Source organism: Salmo salar, chromosome ssa15, assembly GCF_905237065.1.
Source record: "Salmo salar chromosome ssa15, Ssal_v3.1, whole genome shotgun sequence".
NCBI classification, from domain to species: Eukaryota; Metazoa; Chordata; class Actinopteri; order Salmoniformes; family Salmonidae; genus Salmo; species Salmo salar.
This window is the reverse complement of record NC_059456.1, coordinates 33,186,429-33,208,882: the sequence shown is the minus strand read 5'-3', so window position 1 is coordinate 33,208,882 and position 22,454 is coordinate 33,186,429. Positions and strand designations below refer to the sequence as shown.

The 22,454-nt window shown below is 41.7% G+C and overlaps 3 protein-coding genes across 5 annotated transcripts; 1 reads left to right on the top strand and 2 right to left on the bottom strand.

The window, feature by feature from the left end:
* Positions 1-65: 65 nt before the first annotated feature.
* Positions 66-16,379, bottom strand: LOC106571281 (uncharacterized). Of its 2 annotated transcripts, XM_014144178.2 has the most exons (26): positions 15,162-15,242; positions 14,961-15,065; positions 14,568-14,770; positions 13,120-14,288; positions 12,715-12,789; positions 12,472-12,592; positions 12,251-12,353; positions 11,297-11,410; positions 11,091-11,207; positions 9,854-10,014; positions 9,408-9,554; positions 9,020-9,122; positions 8,650-8,778; positions 8,353-8,538; positions 7,875-8,131; positions 6,675-7,724; positions 6,452-6,560; positions 6,019-6,117; positions 4,045-5,652; positions 3,821-3,943; positions 3,571-3,699; positions 3,247-3,439; positions 2,918-3,042; positions 2,587-2,777; positions 2,218-2,351; positions 66-2,134 (listed from the first exon to the last, which is right to left on the bottom strand). In XM_014144178.2, exons 4-26 carry the CDS (start codon positions 13,139-13,141, stop codon positions 1,902-1,904), a joined length of 5,529 nt encoding a protein of 1,842 aa, XP_013999653.2. In that variant the 5' UTR covers positions 13,142-14,288; positions 14,568-14,770; positions 14,961-15,065; positions 15,162-15,242; the 3' UTR covers positions 66-1,901. The 2 variants fall into 2 exon arrangements, with proteins under 2 accessions (XP_013999653.2, XP_013999652.2); XM_014144177.2 differs by lacking the exons at positions 14,568-14,770; positions 14,961-15,065; positions 15,162-15,242 and adding an exon at positions 15,351-16,379 and having other exon boundaries at positions 6,010-6,117.
* On the top strand, positions 15,233-21,147 carry LOC106571283 (gap junction beta-7 protein-like). Of its 2 annotated transcripts, none has more exons than XM_014144181.2 (2): positions 15,233-15,363; positions 18,972-21,147. In XM_014144181.2, exon 2 carries the CDS (start codon positions 18,993-18,995, stop codon positions 19,782-19,784), a length of 792 nt encoding a protein of 263 aa, XP_013999656.1. In that variant the 5' UTR covers positions 15,233-15,363; positions 18,972-18,992; the 3' UTR covers positions 19,785-21,147. The 2 variants fall into 2 exon arrangements, with proteins under 2 accessions (XP_013999656.1, XP_013999657.1); XM_014144182.2 differs by lacking the exon at positions 15,233-15,363 and adding an exon at positions 18,047-18,194.
* On the bottom strand, positions 16,556-17,198 carry LOC106571284 (small integral membrane protein 8). Its single transcript, XM_014144183.1, has 2 exons — positions 16,913-17,198; positions 16,556-16,808 (listed from the first exon to the last, which is right to left on the bottom strand). The coding sequence occupies exons 1-2, from the start codon at positions 17,030-17,032 to the stop codon at positions 16,674-16,676; spliced, it is 255 nt and encodes an 84-aa protein (XP_013999658.1). The 5' UTR covers positions 17,033-17,198; the 3' UTR covers positions 16,556-16,673.
* Positions 21,148-22,454: the final 1,307 nt, after the last annotated feature.

Genomic DNA, 22,454 nt, shown 5'->3' with positions numbered 1-22,454 from the left:
TCATTCAGTGTTATTACTTTGCAGATCATTTTTATGGAGGATGTAATGGAAACATGCAACAGTCAGATACATAAAAATATTTATTCTAAAAAACAGACCTGACATACAACTTGGTTTAAGTAAATCATAGCAAGACTCGAGCATGGAATATACAATCAAAACCGAGAGGCTGGGACTTCAATTCAACCTCTGACCACCAAGAACTAACATAAATGAGACGACTATTCATCAGTCTTCATATTTCAGCCCTCATAAGGCCTTTCCATTTCCCACAGGGAACGCTCCAGACCTCCATTTAAAAAGACCTGCGATTAAGATCACATGGCAACCCCACTTCTTTAGAGTAGAAAAACATAGCAGTTCTTAAAACACATTGAAGAGAACAAGCAAAAATCGTGACAAAATCAAAGAGCGGCTATGTAATAAGTGAATCACACTAGATACTAGTAAGTCTACTGTAAATACAGTGGGGTTGATCAAAATACTAGTTATTTAAACTGATAAGGCCAATTGCTTGTCCATAGTATCCATAGGAATAGTCCATAGGAAGTCAAAGAAAACAATCAAATGTTAAGGGCATAGCCAACATGGCTATCAGGTAGCCTCAATGAAACAAAATTCAACATTCTCATCAAGTTCAGGCATTTGTTGTCAAAATACTTATAATAGAAAAACCATGCATTTAAGTCAGATATGACCCACTCATTAAAGTTGAAAGATCACTCAATATTCATAAGTAAAAAAAAGTCAATATATTGTGAACAAACATGTAAAGTCCAATACAATGTGAACCAACAAATCATACCAGTCAAGAATAGAGATTAGTACATTGAATCAAGGGCCCAATCAAACAAAAATGTATGTTAAGGATCAATGCACAATAAACAGTGATTGTATACAGCTGAATGACACAATTCAGGACTTGCGCAATATAGGCCTTATATTTGGGACATGAAACGTACCCTAATCAACACTAAGTGCAGACTCAAGACATTAGAATGAAAACTCAAATGGATAAGTAAAATGAACAGTCAGTCTACCATTCAGGCATGGTGGCATCAACTCTTCACCTGCATTGATTTAGCTACAAGTCTTAGAGGGAAAACTACAGTATCTCACCAAGTGGACACAGAAAATATAACATGGACATTTTAGATTAAGTTATTTCAAGACAACTTTAGAAAGCCAATTTAAAAACAGAAATATTTACAGACAATTTCAAGATTAACTTTAGAAAGCTCATCTTAAAATAGGAAAATGAACCGACAAAATATATTCAAATTTGGGGCACTACGTACAGTTCTGGTCATTGACCTTGCCAGAACCGTGGCATTGTCCTAGTTGCTCCTCAGAAACTGAGAAGACTGCTCAAAATGGGCCCTTAAATAAAACAGATAGATTTCCCGACCATCACCAAAATACCTGGTTCAAGTGCCTTTTGTCATATTCTCCCCCCCCCCCCAAAAAAGAGAAAAGGGTAGAAAAACAACCTAATATTTCAAGAGGCACACCCATCCCAGTTACTCTTTTTTAGGAGTCATTCAGAGGAGAATCAGTCACCTTTCTTTACATAAGGCCAGATCCTGATCAGGGGATTCCTGACAAGCACTATAGCTAGCAAGTAAGTTCATCTTCCTTTGACAGGATTTCTGCCACAGTAAGCATAAAACTGAACATTCCCAAGTATTGTCTGATCCGACAACAGTAGAAACATTTTATATCACACTCAAAGTGCCAGATCGTTGGAAGTGTCAGTGCTGAACATCAGTAATGAAAGACATAGTACATAGACAACACCATTGAAAATGATTTTAAAAAAAGGTTTAAAAAGCAGACATAGAAACTAGGCACTATTGGAGAGCTATACTCTATTGCACGTGTACATTTCAGGCAAGTCCAGCTCAGAAGCACTTCCTGAAAACAATCTGGGGACCATATTCCTCGTATTCCTCTTGGCTGATCCAGGCCGAGGCAAAGGAAGACAAGTTGGCCAGCACTGCACCTCCGCTCCATACAGAGAAATCTCTGTCCTTAGGGCTGGTCACCCGCACACACTCCCCCAAGTCTGTAGGCACCATGGTTCTAATTTCACTCTGAAGCCGCTCAGGCAAGCCAGCCAACAGGGTATTTCCACCTTCACAGGGGAAATAAATACATTCAGACATGGGCAGATGAGTGGACAACTATTCAGCAACTAATAAACCAAAAACTATGTACCTGATAGGACAATGTTCCCCAAAAAACTCCGCCGGAGGTCAATGTCTGAACTAAGGATAGACTTGAAAATACTCTCATGCATCCCGTAATGGTCTCGTCCAATCAGCTCTGGCTTAAACAGAATCTCAGGAGCCCTGTGGATGGAAGACGCCACCGATTAACAGATCTTAGCCAACCCTTGGTGGCTATCCAAAGGCTTACTTGGTAGCACCATAATCAAAACTGAACAATAAATGGCACCGTTTGCAAAGGGAAACAGTTCTTAGTCTCAATTTCCTCAGACAAAGCAGAACACTTAATTATCCATACTCATTAGGTTGAGTGTTTAGTCTTCAGTGTGAGGATTCAGGGGCCCTGTTAGATGGTTACCTGAACCGCTCTGTGCTGAGGTGGACGACCTGTCCATCAGGCATAGTGTAATACATCTCACTGCTGGCCGACCCTCCACAGGTTAGCTCAGATTCATAGTCTTGGGACACCCGGCAGCATTTCTCCTTCATCTCCCTCACAATCTCCATCTCGGCAGAAGTGCGCATGCAGAACCCCTGCTCTTGCAGAAGCTGGTACACAGGACAGCGGCACACAATACAGGCAATGGACATTGTTTTCAAGTGATCATCATTTTGAACTAATTGTTTTAGACAAAATCCCTGTCCCTGTCAGAAATACATACAGATAATTATGCGTTAATATCAAATACCTTTTTAAGGTGCATTGTAACATCATGGCCAGCCAAGGTGCAGCGCTGCACTGCGTGTGGTAGACAGTATCCCTCAAACACTGGCACACTATGGCTCACTCCATCCCCAGAGTCAAACACTACACCTAGTAGGAGAAACAGATACTCTAATGATCATCTGCCATCTTCCAAATTATTCAACCAAATAGTAGATGTATAGTAACCAGTCTTAGATTATAGCTTTAAACAGGTCTTTGAAAGCATACTGTCCTCTACTCTGGGATACAACTGACTTAAATATGTTAACCGACTAGACACATTTGTAGAGAATATAATCGTGCTCGTTTTACCTGTGGTTCTCCCTGCTGCGTAAAGTGCCAGCACTGCCTGCATGGCCACGTAGGTGAGTGGAACATTGAAGCACTCAAACATGAGTTCCACCATGCGCTGACGGTTCGCCAGTGGGTTCATGGCTGCCTCGGTCAGTAGGACAGGGTGATCGTCTGGTTCCACATGCAACTGCTGGAATGTGTGGTGCCAAATCTGAAACCAGACAATTGAGCAGTGAGGTCAAAACCACCACAGCCTGATACTATGGCTTCAGTACTCCCAAATGCACCACTAAAGCGCATACAGAATATTGGATAAAATTAAGTCAACAATATATCACCAACCTTTTCCATTTCATCCCAGTTGCGTATAATTCCGTTCTTCATGGGATACTTCAGTGCCAGGACTCCTCTCATATGTTGAGCCTCATGTCCAATATAGGTCTCCCGTTCCAAGTAGCCATTCATTATTTCCTGATGGCAAATTACAAAGAAAGTCTGCACTTAGGGAAAGCTAAGGGAGCCAATACGACCTTAACTTGATGAAAAACACAGTCCAAGAGTATAGATGCCACATACTTGGCTGTTGCCTTACCTCGTATTTTGGCAGCCCAATGATATTTGGGAATATAGTATTTGGGAGGTCCTGATCTGCAAACCCTGCTTTCATCAAACCAGACCCTGTGTCCAGCACAATAGGGGTCTTGAAATTGGTCATCTAAAAAATAAAAAAAAAAGCCTAATAATTCACATTTTACCGAAAGATAAAGTATAATAATCAGGTCTATGGTGAATAACGTGGACTAACTAAAGCCTTACGTCTCTGGTGGGGATGTGGTGATTGGGTTGATTGACAGGTGATCTCCTGGCAGTACCACACCTCTGGAACCCATCAGGGACCTCTACTTCTCTCCACTCATCAGCTCCGCTTGGTTCACATGATCCAGACGTTACTTCAGCAGACATACGAGACAGCTCTTCAGAATTGGACCCCAAATGTGTTAACACATCCTCAGATTTCTGGGAGCAGTGGATTTCTATCTGAACACAGTCAGAGCCAACAAGCGTTAATGTTGATCCCACAGAGCAGCCGCCTAGCGTTGACTGTTCATGGAACTCCAAAGGGTTATTACATAAGGACGCCTGTTGAGCGGATAAGGGTTTGTCATTGTTGTCACTTCTGTGTTCATTCACATCTTGACTCAGAACAGAACTAGGAGAACTGTTTGTAGGTTTGAGGTTTCGCTCTTTAGGCTTCGGTTGAGTATTGAGCGCAACTTGCGGTGTGAGCCTAGGGTTAGGGTCTGAATCACTATCAGAGCAGAGAGTTCTATACATGGGTTTGGTTGGAATTTTGAGTTCTTGACCTTTATCATTCACAGGAACAGATGCCTTTCTTGGTTTAGGCACAGGGGGGTTGTTGGCATTAGCACCTGGGTCAAATGCTCCATGTTCAGGGCACATTTCATGTATAAAGGAGGTCGTTTCTGGTGTGCAACTTTGAAAAGCTTCCCCAGATCTTAAATCTTTCTTCTCTGTACCCTCATGGCTTTGGATTCCAACCTTTTCAATAGATTCATTGGGATCAGAAGTGATTTGTGGTAGAATTAAAACTTGTGGTGAATTATGCTCAGTAAGATCACAGTAGCTGGGGGTGTCAACTTCTACCACGGCATCACCACAGCTGGATATATTAGCGTCATCATGTGGGGACTGACCATTTACACTTTGAACACATGTTTGTGATTCAGGGGTTTTGGCATAATCTGGACATGGGGTTGCAGTAATACTGAGGGATTCATTAGGATCCAGGTTTATGGAGTCTTGGGGTAAGGAGGGCAAGTGCTTTACGTTGTGGTGTTGGCTCCTATTGTGTGATATAAGATTATCACAGAGTGCACGGTCCTCCAAGTTTTTAAGTTTAGAAGTCCTTTCCATTACTGAGCATTTCACTACTTTCCTGGTTCTGCTCATCCTCTTGAGTTGACATTCTTTGGTCATCTCTTTGTCTAGGCTATTTTCCATCCCCTCCACTTCCCTTTTCTCCCTCTCTAGTTCTAATAGGAACTCCTGCCTCTCCTTGCTCGTACTTCGGGAAACCGCTGATTGAGTGGGCTTTTCATCAGGGCACTGCTTCTCAGCCCGTCGAAGCTGGTGGATCTTCAGGTTCTCCTCCATGATGAGCTCATCCAGAACATGCAGTCCTCTCAGCTCCTTCAGCAACTCTCCCCTGCTGCTTTGAGGGCACATCAGACCAGTCAACCCAGTCTCCGTCAGCCATCCATTGTGGCCCATGCTGTGTTCTGAGGCCACAGTTTCACTGGTTGCCTCTGGTGACCTGCATTCACTCTGGTTGTCAGTGTCTGCAGAGGCAAGACTGTCATCAAGGCCCAGGACACCATGTGCCTTAAGGTCACTGGAGGTCATCTGAAAAACAAAAACATTGTTATTAATAATAACAGAAAGATTAAAAGTGGAGATCCCCCATCAGCTGATTATCTATTCCAATTTAAAGTCCACCAAACAAAATAAACTTGGCTTGTATTAAATTAAATCTATTTTCAATCTTGTAAAAACAATACTTTCTTACAACTCTCCAGGGGGGGGGGAAATATAATTTGTTGACAAGTGCATTTTGTTATTGCGAAAAAAATTTAATAATCTAATTTATAGAATCCAATTTGTAATGTATGGACAGTGGTCTACTTTGTTCATAGTTCACCAGCTTAAATGGTTCCATGATCCACATCTGACCTAGAGGTACACATTTATATCATGACCTACCACACATACCTGCGCCTCACTGCCCCATGATTCCCACGGTTTGCTCGTGCTCTCAGTCTTCAGAAGGACAGCCAACATCTGCTCCTGTACCATCACATTCTCTTCCTCCTGTAAAAAACACAGTTAGTGAAATGTTTACAAATGCAAGCTATTGGCCTACGCCATTTGTTTAGGGAGGGCTGCAAAATTCCCGGAACTCAAATTCCCTGGATTTCAAGAAATCCTGGTTGAGAATTCTGATTTCCTGCTTATTCCCTCCTGATTCTGGGAATCCTCCATCCGGGATTTCTGGAACACCAGGGAATTTATTGAACGTTCCCAGAATTTCACAAGCCTAGGTTAAGGTCACTACTAACAATCTCAGTAATGTGCAAATCTGAGGAGCCAAACCATTTACTGCTTCGGCATGAAGACAATCCATTGAACATTTGTACCAACATGCCTCTAGTATTCCAGCTGCCCGGTCCAAGATCTCTTCTACCTTCCTGAGACCCTCCTGCTCCTTCAGGTCCCAGTCATTTAACGAGACTTCAGTCATGGAGCTGGTTATCCTGCAAAACACATCAAACAGCAACAAGATGAGTGCTTTGGCTTTCATAGTTTACTAGGCACAATGGGCACCTATGAGGACCATGTCAGGAGACAAGAGCATAATGTGTCATTACCTTTCACAGCTGTCCTGTTTGGGGTTGTGAAAGTCATACGTATCCCAGAGAAGAGTGGGGCTGCTCTCTGCAGTGTAGTTCGGCCCATCTCTTGCATCTGTGATGGTGCTGGAAAGGGGATCCCGAATGGCACTCAGTTCCGAGTCATCAAAGCTGTCCTGTGCCTGTAGGATACTGTCGCAGGGCTGTGCCCCTCTGCTCTGAGGCTTGGCTTGTACCTCCGTCTGTGTGGGCTGGTCTCTGGACCAGTTGGATAATTGGTCGCTGTGGTGGGAGCACTCTGAAGGGTTGGGGCTCTTGACGTCCCGCAGCTGTGGTGACTGTGATGGGTTCTGAGTGATGGTGACCGTGTAGGAGTTCTCAAGGTCTTCCACAGGCAGACTGAGCCATGGATTATGGGGCAGGGTAGCCGAACGCTTCAGCTTGATCTCAAAATGCATCGAGTCCACAGTTATCTTTGGGATGATCTGAATGCTGGCCCTTGTGGTGCTGCCCACAGATTCAAAGTCAAACTCCTCCCTGCGGTCCTCAGAGTCAGACACGCTGGAGATGTTCTCCTCGTGGATCTGGGGCTGCCTGGTGATGGGCCTGAAGGAGTCCCTGGTGCCTGGTACCCTGGACAGCCCCTCCCATCCCTCTCGCCCAGCGCCAGTCTCCATGTGGCCGCTTCCTGCTCCATCAAAGCCAGAGTCAAAGGAGCTGAGGGAGGGAGGCTTCCCCACAGCAGACACAGCCCCAGAGACGGCACTGGAGGGAGACGTACCCAGAGGGGCCTGATGGTGCTTGAGGTTGGAGAGAGAGCCGTGACTGTGCATGTTGTCCTTAGTGTGGCAGTCGGATCTGGAACCAGAGGTTCTACTGTGACTAAACGTCACATCTGGAATGTTGAGACTGGCCTCAGGTACTCTGCCTACAGCCAGGTTAGTGTGTGGCCCAGGTCCTTCCCTGTGGTTGGCTCTCAGAAACTCATACTGCCACTGCAGCGCAGACTGGAGGTCGTTGATAGGTACTACACCTGGACAGGTCAGAAGTTTACACAGATTCAAGCATCTGAAAGAAAGAAAGCGCCAGGGTCAATGCAAAAACTATGATAAAAGTCACCAGATCAAATAACTAGGGAAGTCTGTAGTTAATACCCTCCTAAAGCATTTCAAATCGCACTGTGGTATAAAACAGTATTATGCAACAGTATTTTCTCACCTTTGTGATAGCTGTTTGCCAGTCTGCTGCAGCTGGGCGTCAGGGATGACGTTGGCCAGGTGAGCAAGCTGGACCAGCTCCTCCATGTCCGGGGAGGGGTTGTTTGTCAGGAAGTCACAGACTGCCTGCCTCCACACAGGGACAGGGCCATGCATCTCCAGCGGGTGCCGCTGCCTGGGGAGGCAGTCGTAGTTCACACCCCACAGAAGGTCTTGGAGAAAGTTCTCACACAGGACTATGTTGTACCAACTATTGGCCTGTTGATATGAAAGAAGTTGAGTACATGACTCAAGATTAAATTGACAATGTCTAACCACAAACCACATGCACATCACAGGAGATAAACATGTAAAATGTGATGTCATTTCAAGAATTTCTAATTGTAGTCTATTTCAATTACATCACCACTTCAATATAATATAAAAAGTTGGCATGCACAATAAGGAATCATAAAACATTAGTGCAAGTGGACAACTACTTTTTTGTAGTAGTGGTAGAAGTCAGAGACTGCTCGGAGGGTCTGATGAGGGAGCTCTACAGCAGCGTGGAAGTTCTCCTTCAGTCTGTCCAGAGCCTGCACCCACTCTTCCCTGGTCTGGACAGAACCAGGAGGCAGAATCTCAGCTAATGTGTGGATCACATCTTCAGAACAGCGAACCAGGGCCTGACAAGACGGAGGACAAACCACCGCTGTGTCATTTAGGATCCATACAGCAGCTCAAATACTGCAATGTACCAATCTTAGGAGGAAAATATCAGAGTAGCCTATACTTACCATGGCAGGGGTATAGATCGATGCCTCAAATTCTGACGTTAACATCTCAGCCCTTCTGGCATCTTTAGAGATCTCTATTCTGTAAGGCTGGAGCTTCTCTTTCTGAAGGCTTTTAATCTGTTCTGTTATCTGCAAGTGGAGGTAAATAAAGCAAAAATAATTAAACACTTCAATAAGCCTCTGAAAATGGAAAAAGGAAAGACAACTGGGTCATGTTCATTAGGCACCAAATGGAAGAACTGACAAACAGGAAAGGACTGGACTAACAATGACCAATTTTTGTTTTCAGTTGGAAAGCATTTTAAAATGTTTTTTGTTTTGTGCCCTAATTAACAACATTTTAGAGTAATTGTTATGTATTATAACAAACCTGCTGTGCCTCATTACGCAGCTGGAAGACCTGTAGCTGGAGGTGGGCCTTGGAAAAGGCCTGTTGCCACAGCAACTCAATTTTTTCCACAGCCACAGTTATCCTGTCAACAAAGACAACAATAAGATACCTTCAACCCGGGGAAAAGACTCAATGTAGCAGAATACTATGATGAACCTTGAAATAAAACAGTTCTGTATACATTACTTACATAATATCTATCCATTGACAGCTTTGTCTAGATAGAAAGTCATTTGGTGTCAAATATGCAAGTATTCCCTTCAAAAACAAATAAAATGCACACCTTAACCCTAAGGAAAAGCCTAAATGGCAGCTTGCCTACATTTACTTTGTCAGCAGTGTCAGTGCCTACCACACAGTACAGTACCTGCTGTAGTTCTGCAGCATGTCGAAGGCTGTGTTGGTGAAGAGGGCTGTCCCGGCCATGGCCTGATAGCACGAGTTCTTCTCAGGGTAGCGCATCTTCTCCACCACACACTCACAGTGCTTTAGCAGCTCATCCAACCCCAGCTCCCTACACACCACAAGGAGAGTAGAGTTACACATGTCCTCTGTCCATAATATGTACATACAGTCACTCAGCCTTTGCAGGGGCACAAGAGTCCAAAGATTTAAGGAAATATTCAAGAAAATCCTTCAAAAGGTGTTGCAACTTGAGGCAGGTAACTTAAGCCATTAAAAGCACTTAGAAAGTGAGCATATGTACAGCCGCTATATGTGTAGATCAACTCGGCTTACACATGTACTACCCAAAGTAGGCATTTGTTATGTCCAACTGAATGAGAGCCCAATGGTGAAAACGGAGTCTCTTACTGCCGAAGCATTTGGAACTTGGCCTCGTTGGTGTAACAGAAGGTCTTCAGCTCAGTGAAGGCAGAGGGGACAGGCTGTCTGGAGAGGGTCTGCAGGGTGGAGATGGAGGACGGGAGCCTCTGGACCACCGAGAGAAACTCCTGGACAAAGCCATCTATCTCCTATATAAACAGTCCAAGAAGCTAGTTAGAAGGATGAGGGTGAGCTGAAGTAGAAAAAAATACAATAAAGTAAATCCTGTTGCATCAAAATGCATTATTCACATGCTTGTCAAAGTTGTACAATCACCAACCAATAGGCAAAAGACAAGCTAAATCTATAACAAAGTTTGCTCACCTACTCAATCTACCAAGAATGTCCATTTAGTTACTGTAACAGCACAACATTGTAACCGAAAACATTAATTACAGCATGTCAAAACAGACTTCCCTCAGCAGTACTAATGAATAGTCAACATGGGTGAACACCCAGTCAAACATGAGTGAATATGATCAAATGGCGAGAGGAGAGGGGGCCGCCATTCACTTGGTAATGAGGTCCACTGATTGCACTCCGCAATTTCGCAAGCTTCACCAAGGTAACAATGGGTCAGGGGCCACATCACTGAAACTCATGAATGGATTCACAAATGAAAAATCTCCCCACAGATGAAAGTTGAATCACTAATTGCACACCCATCTCTCCAGATAGATTCATTAACTGAATCTACCACAGATGTTTACTAGTGAAAGAAATAATATAGCTTGGATTGGAAGCCGAGTTCTCCTGCTCTCTTAGTAATTTCATCCTCAAAATAGGCAGCAAATCAAAAGCAGAGGATAGGAGGCAGTGAGGTCGTCCTTTGACCCCTGATGGGGAAAGGAGGACAATGCTGCCGTGTGTTAAACCTATTAGTGGCGTTATGACTGATCCTAAGATAATCTACTGCCAAAGCTCGCTGTGGCAAATAAGACGGTCCTTTAAGAAGATCACATTACACACACGACAAGACTAGTCATGTATTGCCTAAGATTTATCATGAGAAAAGTCCAGTGTGCTTATTTAACAGAACGAGTAGTGACGCTAGCAGTCAATGGAATTCTTTGAAAGAAAACGGTCATGAGAATTCTGGTGAGATTATATGCCAATGAATGGGCACCAACATTTTACAACTGGCATAACTTTCCACTTGACCAATAAGCAAAATACCACAGTATGAAATGACAACAGTCCATCTAAATGATTGTAAGAGACAAACCTTGATAAAGGTAACCCAACTCCGATGACAGTAAACCAGGTAGCCTCCTAAAGATGCAGTCAACTGGCTTCTGTCAATGTAGTTGGAAAGGTCAAAGACCCCTTTCAGCAGAACTCTCTGTTGGTATTAAAAGGATGTTTAGACACACCCCACACACACCCCACACACACACAATATGAAAGGTGAAGACAGTGAACCCATCTTACCTTAAAGGGAGCAACATAAGACTTTGACGGTACGAGCAGTTTCAACAAAAGTTTCAGAACATCTTTCTTTTTCGGTTGAATTATGTATACAGTGTGCACAGTCCTCCTATGAAGCTAGATGGGGCAAGAAATTAATGTTACTTTTGTCAGTATTAATTAATGACAACAAGTCAAAATCACACACCTTCTAGTAGTACAACTTGGGTGGGGCACACAAATGTCTTCCCCGATGTGGAACTGTAATGAGCACCACGGTTCTGTCAGTGGCCATGACAAATGAGGACAAACTGACATGAAGACTCACTGCACCATTATCAAAAATGACTAAATCAAATGCACACAGTATGTTTGTGGACATTAAGAGTCTACCATTTTGATTGTCAAAATGATAATATGTAATCAGACAAAAAGAGCCATAGACCACTGAATTGTATGGCAGATTTCCAAACAAACACCTTAACCAATTTAGCTCAGATAATGCAATTCCTCATACAATTCCACTAGGGCTTATTAAATAACTGAAGGCATATGATGCAGCATGTGATCTCCCTCCCCGCCACCACTTCAGTATTTTAGCCCATAACCATCATCCAAGCAGGAAGTGACGCACTTCGCATTGTGCCCTAAAGAGCAACATCAGACAAGAACACTTAATGAGCTAGGAGTACCAGAAAGGCCAATCCGAGGTGGAACTATGAAGTGCTGAACATCATTGTGGTTGAACTGGACACAGCAATACAACAAACTGAGGCTAACTTGCAACATTTCCCAGACAAAATCAACTTATTATTTTTAATTGTGCAAAAGTGGATTGAGGTGTACTAAATAACATTACTTTAAGAACCAACTATGACCATTACTGTAAAGCAATGCCTACAATCCATCTAAAATATGAAATGTTGACTCAAATTATTCAAAATATGCATTTTTGGGGCAAAATGATAGAATAGATACCTCAAGGAGAAGAAGAGTTTCAGCGATGAACCTTGTTGTATTAAGAGTGGCTTGTCTCAAATCAGCCACAACTGAAACCAAGCTCTCCTTCTCCTGTTTCTTACTAAAAAACAAAGTGGCATCAGTAAGGCTTAACATGACTTCCAGTTTTGAGCAATCTTAAATGGACATCCGTTAAAAAAAATAAAATAAAAAATAAACATTACATTGTAGGTACATACTTGTACAAACAGAGAAAGTAGTGTATGAAGTCAACCACTTCAGATTTGCTTAGATCTGAAAGACTGCCATGAGAATCCACAGGGAACATGACCAGAGAACATCCATGCTGATCAAAGGCACCTGTTGACAGAAATCCAATCATTTCATGCGCACATTGTTACAGTTCATAATTTGCTATCGTTTTGTTACATTTTGCACATAGTAACATACAAATAATGAATCGAGTGTTTATTATAGCCTACCAGGGAAAACTACTGCTCCCGAGTTCAACACATGATCTGGAGGCAGCGGTAGGGAGGGGGAGGCCCCTTGGAATTCTGAAAGTATTTGTGCGAAACGAACATGTACATTAGAAACATGCCTGGGTACAATTTCATCGGTGTTTTTCCACTAACCTTAGAAACCAGAGCGTCCGGCGCCTTCCAATCCCTCTCCCCACCCAACCCAACTGCAGCCAATAAGTAGCAAAACTACCCTCACTACAATACATCAGAACAGAGCTTATTTGCAGGCACATTTTACACACTTCATTTACCACAAACACAAAGCGCTACCATCACACGTGATATGAGAATGCAACACCATAATGACTTCGTAAATTTGTAACAAATTCTCACGCTGCATCGTGCACTTGACTCGAATCTTACCTGTTGCGTGGCGGCGGCTCATTGTGGGGTTCTCACAGTCCTTTCCAAATGTTGGAGCTTTCGTTGTTATTTTTCCTGCCGGAATGCGAGAAAAATATTTAGAATCGATCCCCTCATATTTCCTATCTAAACAATCTAAAAGACAGCATTATATTTGAGTGTCGGTTGGACAAGAGACTTGGGATCTAGTCCACTTGTTTCCGCCATATTAAGTTCATTCCGAACAGGGTATCGTGCGGTTGAACAATTCCATTGAGTGGATGCTGCAAGCCCTCATTTATAACTTCAAATATCGGAGGGCGGGGAAATATAACGAGAACGTGACTTGCATGGAGAGATGCATAGCTGTTAACATTCTGTGAACTGATGGCAATCAATGCAATGCTGTATTTATATTTTATTACTTTGAGATTCATGATCATGCAATGCTAATAAAATAAACCATTGAACAATAAATGCACGCACAGATTATTTCAAAGAGATGTAACACAGTTCATCCTAATGACAACGTAAATCATTCCTGGCATTAAAGATGATAAAATAAACTTTTACGTACCAAAGTTTTGTTGTTGAAATCAACATGTGACCTGCCTATATGACAGGTACTTGTGATGCCTGGCATAATCACACGATCAGATATCAAACCGACAAAATTACTGCAATTATTACACAAACAAATAGCATGTGGATAATCAGATTTATTACAGTTGACCAATTGTGATAAGCCAAAGAGACGCATGTTTTTCTGGGCTTCTATTCGTTCACTTATCATTCAACCTGTACATTTCTTTGACGGTAGGATAAAGTCAGCTTGATCAGGCTTCAATTCTTTAAACTGCTGATTGATGAAATGTTGAAATGCTGCCCTTGTTTCTTCCAGGTCATCCATATATACTTGCTTATCGGCTACTGCTGTACGGAGGTCCCTGATGGTCTTGTCCAGCAGAGTCTCAAGCGCTTGTGTTGACTCCTTCAAGGTAGTTAGTTCTGCCTTGTACCGCCCCTCCGCCTCATCTATGTTGCGTTGGGCAATATCCATCTCCTTCCTTCGGGTTCTCTCGATGTTGCCAGTGATGCTGGATATCATCACTGCCCTCACTTCCACCAGTATCTCATCTTTTTTCTTGCTGGCGACAGCCTTTGCATCCTCCGGTTGCAGCATGAAGTCCCTGTTGTAAACATATCACATAATGAGTTTGTGAACCACAATAGGAAAATCATTAGCCGGTCACAGATCTATTTCAGATTTTGCCTACTCCTCCGTTGTCATCATTGTCAAGCCAAGCATGTTTGCCACGACAATTCCAAGATGTCAAAGACAGACAGGCATCAAGCTAGAAAATTATGACTATAAAAAGCACAGAAATCTCACTCATTGCCCCAATTTACACCCATGAGCTGCTTTTGAAATACTGTAGCTATCACTCTGATCACATATGTCTACCAACATCTCCAAGATAGTGGCAGCGTGTGCAGTAGTTTGTTCCTCTTCTCTTCGGGTTCTCACAACACTCTTAGCATGCCGCTGGGCTATCTTCTCTATGGCCCTTCGGATTTCCTGAGAGGCCCTCTCTTCGTTTCGTTTGCGCAGTTTCTCAATGTCGGACCTGATCTTGCGCTTTGTTTTGATATCATACTTAGCCATGGTCTCCTGAGGATGTCATGAGGCAATTTAATTGATTACATAGGCTTACACATAGCCAACCCTACACTCTATTCAAATATCTGAGCATCACAGCTTTTTATGAAACAATTGATATAGTAGGCTACTCTATCAATTTGTACATGTCTATAGACTACTATAGATTACAATTGTTTTCCTTTTATAAGTGTCCTCACACCTGCAAATAAGAGTTTGCGTTTTCCACTTTCCTCCTCAAGAGCTCTCTCTCCTTTCTGGCCCACTGAAGTGTCTCTAACACTATTTTCTCAATTTCCATATCAGCCTGAAAGCAAGACTTATCATTAGCAAAACCTCTTGCACAGTATTGAAGTCCAGACCTAAGCAATGTTCAACAACAAAAATCAGCATATTTTTGTACCTTGCCCCACGCCTTCTCAGTAGCAGCTCTAATACACTCCTCCTTCTCCTTTTGAAACTCTGTCATGTAATACTGGTGTATGTTTTCTCCTATATCTGCAATTCAATGTGATACAGTCACTTAAACATCTGTTACAGGCTGCTACCATTGATACATGGAGTGGGTGTAGTAAAGGAGGAGTGGGCATACCAATGATGTTTGAGTGAGTACTCAACTGCTTCAGCTCTTTCATTGGGTCTCCATACAAAGCTGTGAGAGCACGGCTTGTGGGCTCTCGCTTTCTTGCAGTGCATCTATGACCTCCTTTAGATAGAGTGGACGGATGCTGTGAAGCTTTGAGGGTTCCCACGTTGGGTTTCCATTGCTCTTTGAGTGTGTCCATTTTAGCTTTTACAGTGGACCTCACAAAGCACGTAATTATTGTAGCTTTGACTCACCCCATGGGGCGGGATATCTTGCTTTAATCAAATCTAGTTACAGAGATCTGTTGGAAGTACTAAAAAGGTTTCCTTGCTGAAGAAAACAACAAAGAATTTATGACTCCAAATGCATGTGCCGGAAAAAATAATAATCCATTGTGATGCTTTTTAGAACGCACGTGGCTCATTGAGACGTTCCAATTACTGCCTTTTTTCCGGGAGAGCTGGTCAGCTCCTAGCCCAATAATGGTGCCTAAAGTAACTCCATCTAACATACATCGATTCTCAATTGCGGTACTCTACTTTCATATTAAAAAAAAAAATCCACAAATGCAAAAATACACACTTACTGCACACTGTTTTAACCTGTTATAACACAGTTGCAGTCACGTTTGTGGCGTCCACCTGCCGTGTACAGTGTTAGGAGACGCATATAGATAATTAGCAAAGGTAGTCCACTCTTGTTTTCCGTTAAAAAAAAGCCTTGTAAGATGGAAATGTGGTCGTGTGGGAACCCTAACCCTACAAAGGTGTGTAGTCATTTCAACTTTTGTTTACTAATATGAAATATACATTCCTTGTTTCCATTACCGCACCGCAAGAGATGAGTGTTAACTTTAAAGCGAAGTGTCTGCGGAGGGTCTTAACAAAACTCCCCCCTTCAGAAGATACTGTAATGAAACAGCAGGGAGTAGGTCTCGAACCCTCGACCTTCTAGCCCGAAGTCCAGTGCGCTATCGACCGTGTAGCAAAAGCATGCTCATGCTGCAGAGTCGATATCCGCGCTTATAAACCCAGGGTCGTTACAATACCATCGTCAGTTTTCGGTAGCGCGTCTGACTTGGGTATTCAGCTCCTTGCTTGATGATGATTGCTAATTGCTCAATATGCTTTTATGAGTTTTACATTCTTACCCTTACTCTATGGTAAATTGTTATTTCAATAGTTTCATAAATGAATCCAAGAGCTACTGCCTAATTGTAACAATATTTAATAACCATCGTCATTACATAGATCCAGTGCTTTCAGGCCAAGCCATTTTTACCACAATAATGTTCAGGATATATTGCACATCTGATTTGATCAGTCCCATTTAGACGTTTTCCTCCCCTTCACTGTCAATAACTTCATACAGCTGCTGGTCGTTCTCTTTGGTGGCATGAAGGTATCCCAGGTAGCCCACACACAAGGTGATTGTCACAAGTCCAAATGCCATCACTGGCTTGTTCTGTAAAGGAAACACAATTTGCATCGACAATAGAACAGACGATACTGATGAACAAACAGACTCATTGTCCGTAATACAATTGTGACCAGTGAGTTAGGCCTTACGGGTCTAACGAAGAGCTCAGGGTTGACAGCTCGGAAAAGAGTGGTGGTCTTCGCTCCTCTAAGGCCAGGCATCCTGAAGTCCCCTTCTTTCGCAGCCTCCTTACCGCTTTCAGATGCCATTGTGCAATTACTTGAGGAGATGGATAAGGTTTACATTTATTGTATAAAGAAGTGCAACGCGTTTGAGGAAACGCTATTAATGATGGAAACCATTTGGAACGACCAATAGCGCATCCACAACAACACGTCCACTTGTTTTGGAAGTCATGGCTAACAGTCAACGAACTCCAAGAAAAAACACATTGTTTGCATGTTAGAACGTCTTTATAATAGTAGAGCGCCACCTTGTGGATGGAGTAGGCTACACCATGGTTTCTGCTGTATTTATTTTTATTTAACCTTTATTTAACTAGGCAAGTCAGTAGCATTTGTGTCACAGTCAGTCAGACCCTTGGTTTGGCATTTTGATTACAGTATACAAGACACCCATCATAAACGATTTTATATGAACGTTGTTTCCCCGAATTCAGAAAAAAAGTGTAATATCTTGTTAGCCTTGAACAGAGGGAAAGGTGAGCCTATCCATTACTACCACTCAAGTCATAGGACACCTGAAATACCTATAAAAAATGCATGGTACAAGTTGTCATTCATGCCCAATATAGCTACAAAGAAGTCAACATTTGCAAGGGACATTCAAATAATCATTGAACTTAGATACAATTCTATATATTTTAATTATTTTAGCAACGCAACATGAACTCATGGACTGATATTTCCTACCACGGGTGACAGGTTCAGTGTTTAATGTGACCATGGTGACGCTGTCTGTCCCAGAACAATCTGTAGGGTTAACGACAGATGAATGAATGCACATAGTGACTCATGAATGGTAGCTACAGGCATTAAAGCATATTGAAAATAGACATACTGTAGTGTTAAATACAGGATGCTTTCACTTCCTTTTTGTTTTTTTTAAACCTTTCAGAAACAGTCTTTAATCTTAAACCTACAGAACAATCTAATAAAAACAATTATAGGACATAGGCTAATATAAAAATACACATAGCCTACAGGGTATATTTAACTATACTTAGGGTATTTGTATAGTGCTGCTCGTCCGCAATAGACTATCCAAACAAGCCCTCTGGGTAGAAAATAGGTGTGGCCTCTTAGACAGGTGTGTTCGACGTGCAAATCGACTGCAGTAGCCAGCATCGGAAAATTAGCCCCCAAACACATAACACAAACAGAAAAAACTGGAATAGCCTGTTTATAATCGGTGAGTTAATTATTGTATTTTCTTTCAATATTGTATTTGTCTGAACATAATAGTGTTCTTAAAATAGGTTTAGCCTATTCTATTGGAAAATGCGCACCATCACAGTTTTAATAGCCTTGGCTACTTGAAATAAATTAGTTAATCAATGGCATTTATTCACTGGAGAGCAATTGTAAAAATAGAAGCTTTCTGTTTTGTAAAATACTAATTAATGTATACATGATGTGATGCTACTGTACTGCTAGTCAGGAAATACAGAACCAGTAGATGTTGTCATTGTAAAAGCGTATTAAAGAAGATATTCCTTCCTCAGTAATTATAGCCTTCACAGATTTGTTATCAACATGATATTTGCCCTTTCCATTAATTTGCTATCAAAATAAATGTTAATTTGATAACACTGCATTACATTGTCCTTATTACACTGTCATATTTACAAGTAGCCTACAGTGTAACAAGTATAAACAATAATACCTGTTACTATTTATAGTGGAGAGAATGGTGAATATAGAAATATAGCCTAGCCTCCTATGGTCAATGTATGATTGGAATATATTTATATTGTCAGATGATGCCCTCTTCATCATAACAGGCAGAATTGAGTATTGGCCTTGTATCTACAGGGTCGTGTCGTTGTGTCCCAAATGGCACCCTATTCTCTACAACATAGTACATTTATTTTGAACAGCCTGGTCAAAAGTAGTGCACTATGTAGGGAAAAATATTGGTTCCATTTGGGACAGAGCCCCATATCTACAGTTTCTTCCTCCTCCACAGGCTCATGTAATCAGAGAGAAGATGTCAAACTGGGGGTTTCTGGAGAACGTCCTGAGTGGGGTGAACAAGTACTCCACAGTCATTGGGCGCATCTGGCTCTCCATCGTCTTCATCTTCCGCATCCTGGTGTACGTGGCGGCTGCTGAGCAGGTCTGGAAGGACGAGCACAATGACTTTGTCTGCAACACCCAGCAGCCTGGCTGTGAGAACGTGTGCTTCGACCACTTCTTCCCCATCTCCCAGATCCGCCTGTGGGCCCTCCAGCTCATCATGGTGTCCACTCCATCCCTGTTGGTGGCTCTCCACGTGGCCTACCGCGAGAACAGGGAGAGCAGGCATGGCAAGAAGCTGTATGTGGACAAAGGTAGGATTGACGGAGGTCTGCTCTGCACCTATATCCTCAGCCTCGTCTTCAAGACTACCTTCGAGGTGGGCTCCCTCCTGGCCTTCTACTTCCTCTACAGTGGCTTTGACGTTCCCAGACTGCTTCGCTGCAGCCTGGACCCTTGCCCTAACACCGTAGACTGCTACATCTCCAAAGCCACTGAGAAGATGGTCTTCCTCTACATCATGGGCTGCACGTCCATATTGTGTATTGTACTGAATGTCTCGGAGATGGTATACATCCTATCTAAACAGTGCTGGAAGTGTTTTAGCAAGCGGTATATCCCAATTGAAGAGAGAGCTCACTGGCATTGTAATCACACTGTCCCAATCAGCAACAGTACCTCAACCCTTCATCCCACACCTAACAAAGATATAATGGGCTCACAAGATCCAGCTACAAAGGGAAACCAAACCTTTCCCTCTTAAATTGCATTCAATTACCTAATAATTTATTGTGATCAGAATTCAGGACTTCTTTTAACTTAAATGATTTCAGAAACTATGTAGAACTTGTAGTTATTCACCTTGAACTTTTTTGTTGTTGTACTTTATAGATTTTCAGATATGATAACAGAAAAACAGTACAAGCCCATCCCCTCATCCATCTGCCCCTCCACACCTCCCTCCCATCCATCCATCCATCCCTCCACCCACCCACAAAGCACCTTTAACCTTTTAACAGATACTGTTACTTTTAGCATTAGGGTCGTATTTAAGGCCTTTATGTCTCAATTTTCTGCTAATTGAATTGTCTGCTAATTTAATCTAGTATAATTTATATAATCACCTTTGGTATTATGATTCATTACCCAACAATCTAATAAAAATGGTAGGCCCTATATGCTTATAGAAAATAAACATGTAGGCTATTCTTAACTTTACTTAGGCTATTTGTATAGTGCTGCACGTCGGCATAATAGGTGGCCTCTGACAGGTGCTTGACATGCAAATCGACTGCAGTAGGATCATTTCATAAAATTACTCCCTTTTGCATCCCTTTGATGTTTTTAGTAGAAATTGTGCACAAATATTGACATTTAAAAGCCTATTATATCAAATGAAGTGCTCTTTAATATAGACAATATGGAAAATACAATCAATTGGATTTTTAACATGAAAAACACTTTTGACATGTCCCTCTGTGCACCCTCTGCAACTCATAGGAAAATGTTAAACTACTTAGCCAACATTTCTCAAATATTTCACCATTATTGTAAAGCCCTAGTCATTGCATTACTTTGACAGTAATTTCAGACTTTGGTATTATGATTAACAAAGAATTTAAAAAAATTCATGCTTTACGTTTCCACTTTCAGTGCTGGACTGCATTCATACATAGACCATGCCTTTTTCCTTACTGACATCACAGCATTCATTTTATGTTCATGTCATGGTCCCCAGTGGAGCCCATTTATGTAAATATGACCGTCAGTGTAATTCTAATCTATACATTGGCAGATTCATTCCATTGGCAGATTCTCTCCCATCTTTCATGGGAGAGATAGTGTGTATGCTAGCCTTGTGATAAACATCTTATCAATATAAAATGTTGAATTTCAGGTAATGCAGAACTCTGATCTTTCTTGATTAATGAAGAGAAATCCATACAACTTGATTTCAACAATTGAGAGTTGTTTAGTGATCATGTTATATCACATCTGTTATATGGCATTACTCCTTTACAACAAGCACTAAAACTGATCCTTTTCTGATTGTAGGAGCTCCAGCATTCTTCCTTGTGTAATGCATCTCTTGTATTTAAAAATAATAATATAGACAATTCTACCAATTTCTCTCTATCATTTTTCTTCTGGGGGAATTGAAATTGGGGTAACAGGTAGCCTAGTGGTTAGTGTTGGGCCAGTAACCGAAAGGTTGCTAGATCGAATCTCAGAGCTGACAAGTTAAATAAAAAAAATAAGTTCTCTACTAGTCTTGTAATTTAAACAAAATGACAAATCTGAACACGTGAAAGAAACACCAGTGAGAAATGCAATCTGTAACAAAATTGTTTATCTCAATTAAGTTAGACTGCTGGTGGCAGTAGTTCATTGAAAAAGAAACAAAATATTTACACACAACATTGTCTACTTACAAATGAACATTTACAAGGCATATTGAAACAACAACATTCACAAACTATACACATCACATTCCATTTGTTTAAAAGGACCATTTCATTGTCACATGGGGATACTTATCACATGACATTGTAATGTTTTTAGCCTTCCATTTTAAATTTAGTTTGCAAAGGCAATGTGCTGGGAAGATAAATACAAACATGCTTAAATTTATCCTACCAATAATACATATAATATAAAATGAGCTCAATATATAATAGAGACAAAAGATTTTTACAGACTCAAGGTTACAGTAAATAATGTATCATTTTAAAACAACTTCCACATAGTCAACTGAAAAACAGTGGATTTATATTTTGCGGTGAAAAAACAAAATCAAAAGTATTATTGTTTTGGGCAACATTCTGCAGCAGGTTCAAAACCGTTCTAATCCTGAGTTACGGTGTTTTGACAAGAAAAACATTTAGCCTGTCACTTAAATACTACATCGGAATCTATTTTTCTAATATTACTGTGGGTCGCATTTCCTGGAGCTGCTTCAGCAGAGTATCAGCTACGTCCGAAAAGGCTTTGTCCACTACAATTTTTACATTTTTAAGTGACGTCAGCTTCTGAGGGTTCCTGAACTCAAGGGTATCAAAGCCTTTTGGGTAGTGCAAGTATGTGTCTGACCTTTTGCACAACACTGTAGCGTTTCTCAGTCGAATCCTCTTCTTCAGAGCATTTTTAGATGGGCTTGATTGCTCCAAGAACTTTAAGAAAGATACCTCGAATCCCATGGGCTTAAAGGAGGTCAACGTTTCACTTTGATCGTTCATTTCATCCTGGGTAAGGGCAGTGCTAGAGGAGTCGTAGTCGGATCCATTTTCTCCACAGTAAACCGCATTACTCCTTGTCAGCCTCTTGCGTTTTACAATTTTTTCAAAAACACTTTTCCGTGGACTTCCTCTTTTGCGTTTCACCACCACAGAACCATCAGATGCAGTTTCTGAACTTTCATCGTACAAAGGTTTGG

Excerpts from the sequence above, each read along its gene's own strand:
- LOC106571281 (XM_014144177.2), bottom strand. The coding sequence starts at position 13,141 with ATGAGCCGCCGCCACGCAACAG. Across the intron at positions 6,118-6,451 it reads GGGCAGCTGGAATACTAGAG|GAGGAAGAGAATGTGATGGT; the intron begins GCATGTTGGTAC and ends TGTTTTTTACAG. Across the intron at positions 2,352-2,586 it reads CTCAGCACAGAGCGGTTCAG|GGCTCCTGAGATTCTGTTTA; the intron begins GTAACCATCTAA and ends TTCCATCCACAG.
- LOC106571284 (XM_014144183.1), bottom strand. The coding sequence starts at position 17,032 with ATGGCATCTGAAAGCGGTAAGGAGGCTGCGAAAGAAGGGGACTTCAGG. Across the intron at positions 16,809-16,912 it reads CTGAGCTCTTCGTTAGACCC|AACAAGCCAGTGATGGCATT; the intron begins GTAAGGCCTAAC and ends TTTCCTTTACAG.
- LOC106571283 (XM_014144181.2), top strand. The coding sequence starts at position 18,993 with ATGTCAAACTGGGGGTTTCTGGAGAACGTCCTGAGTGGGGTGAACAAG.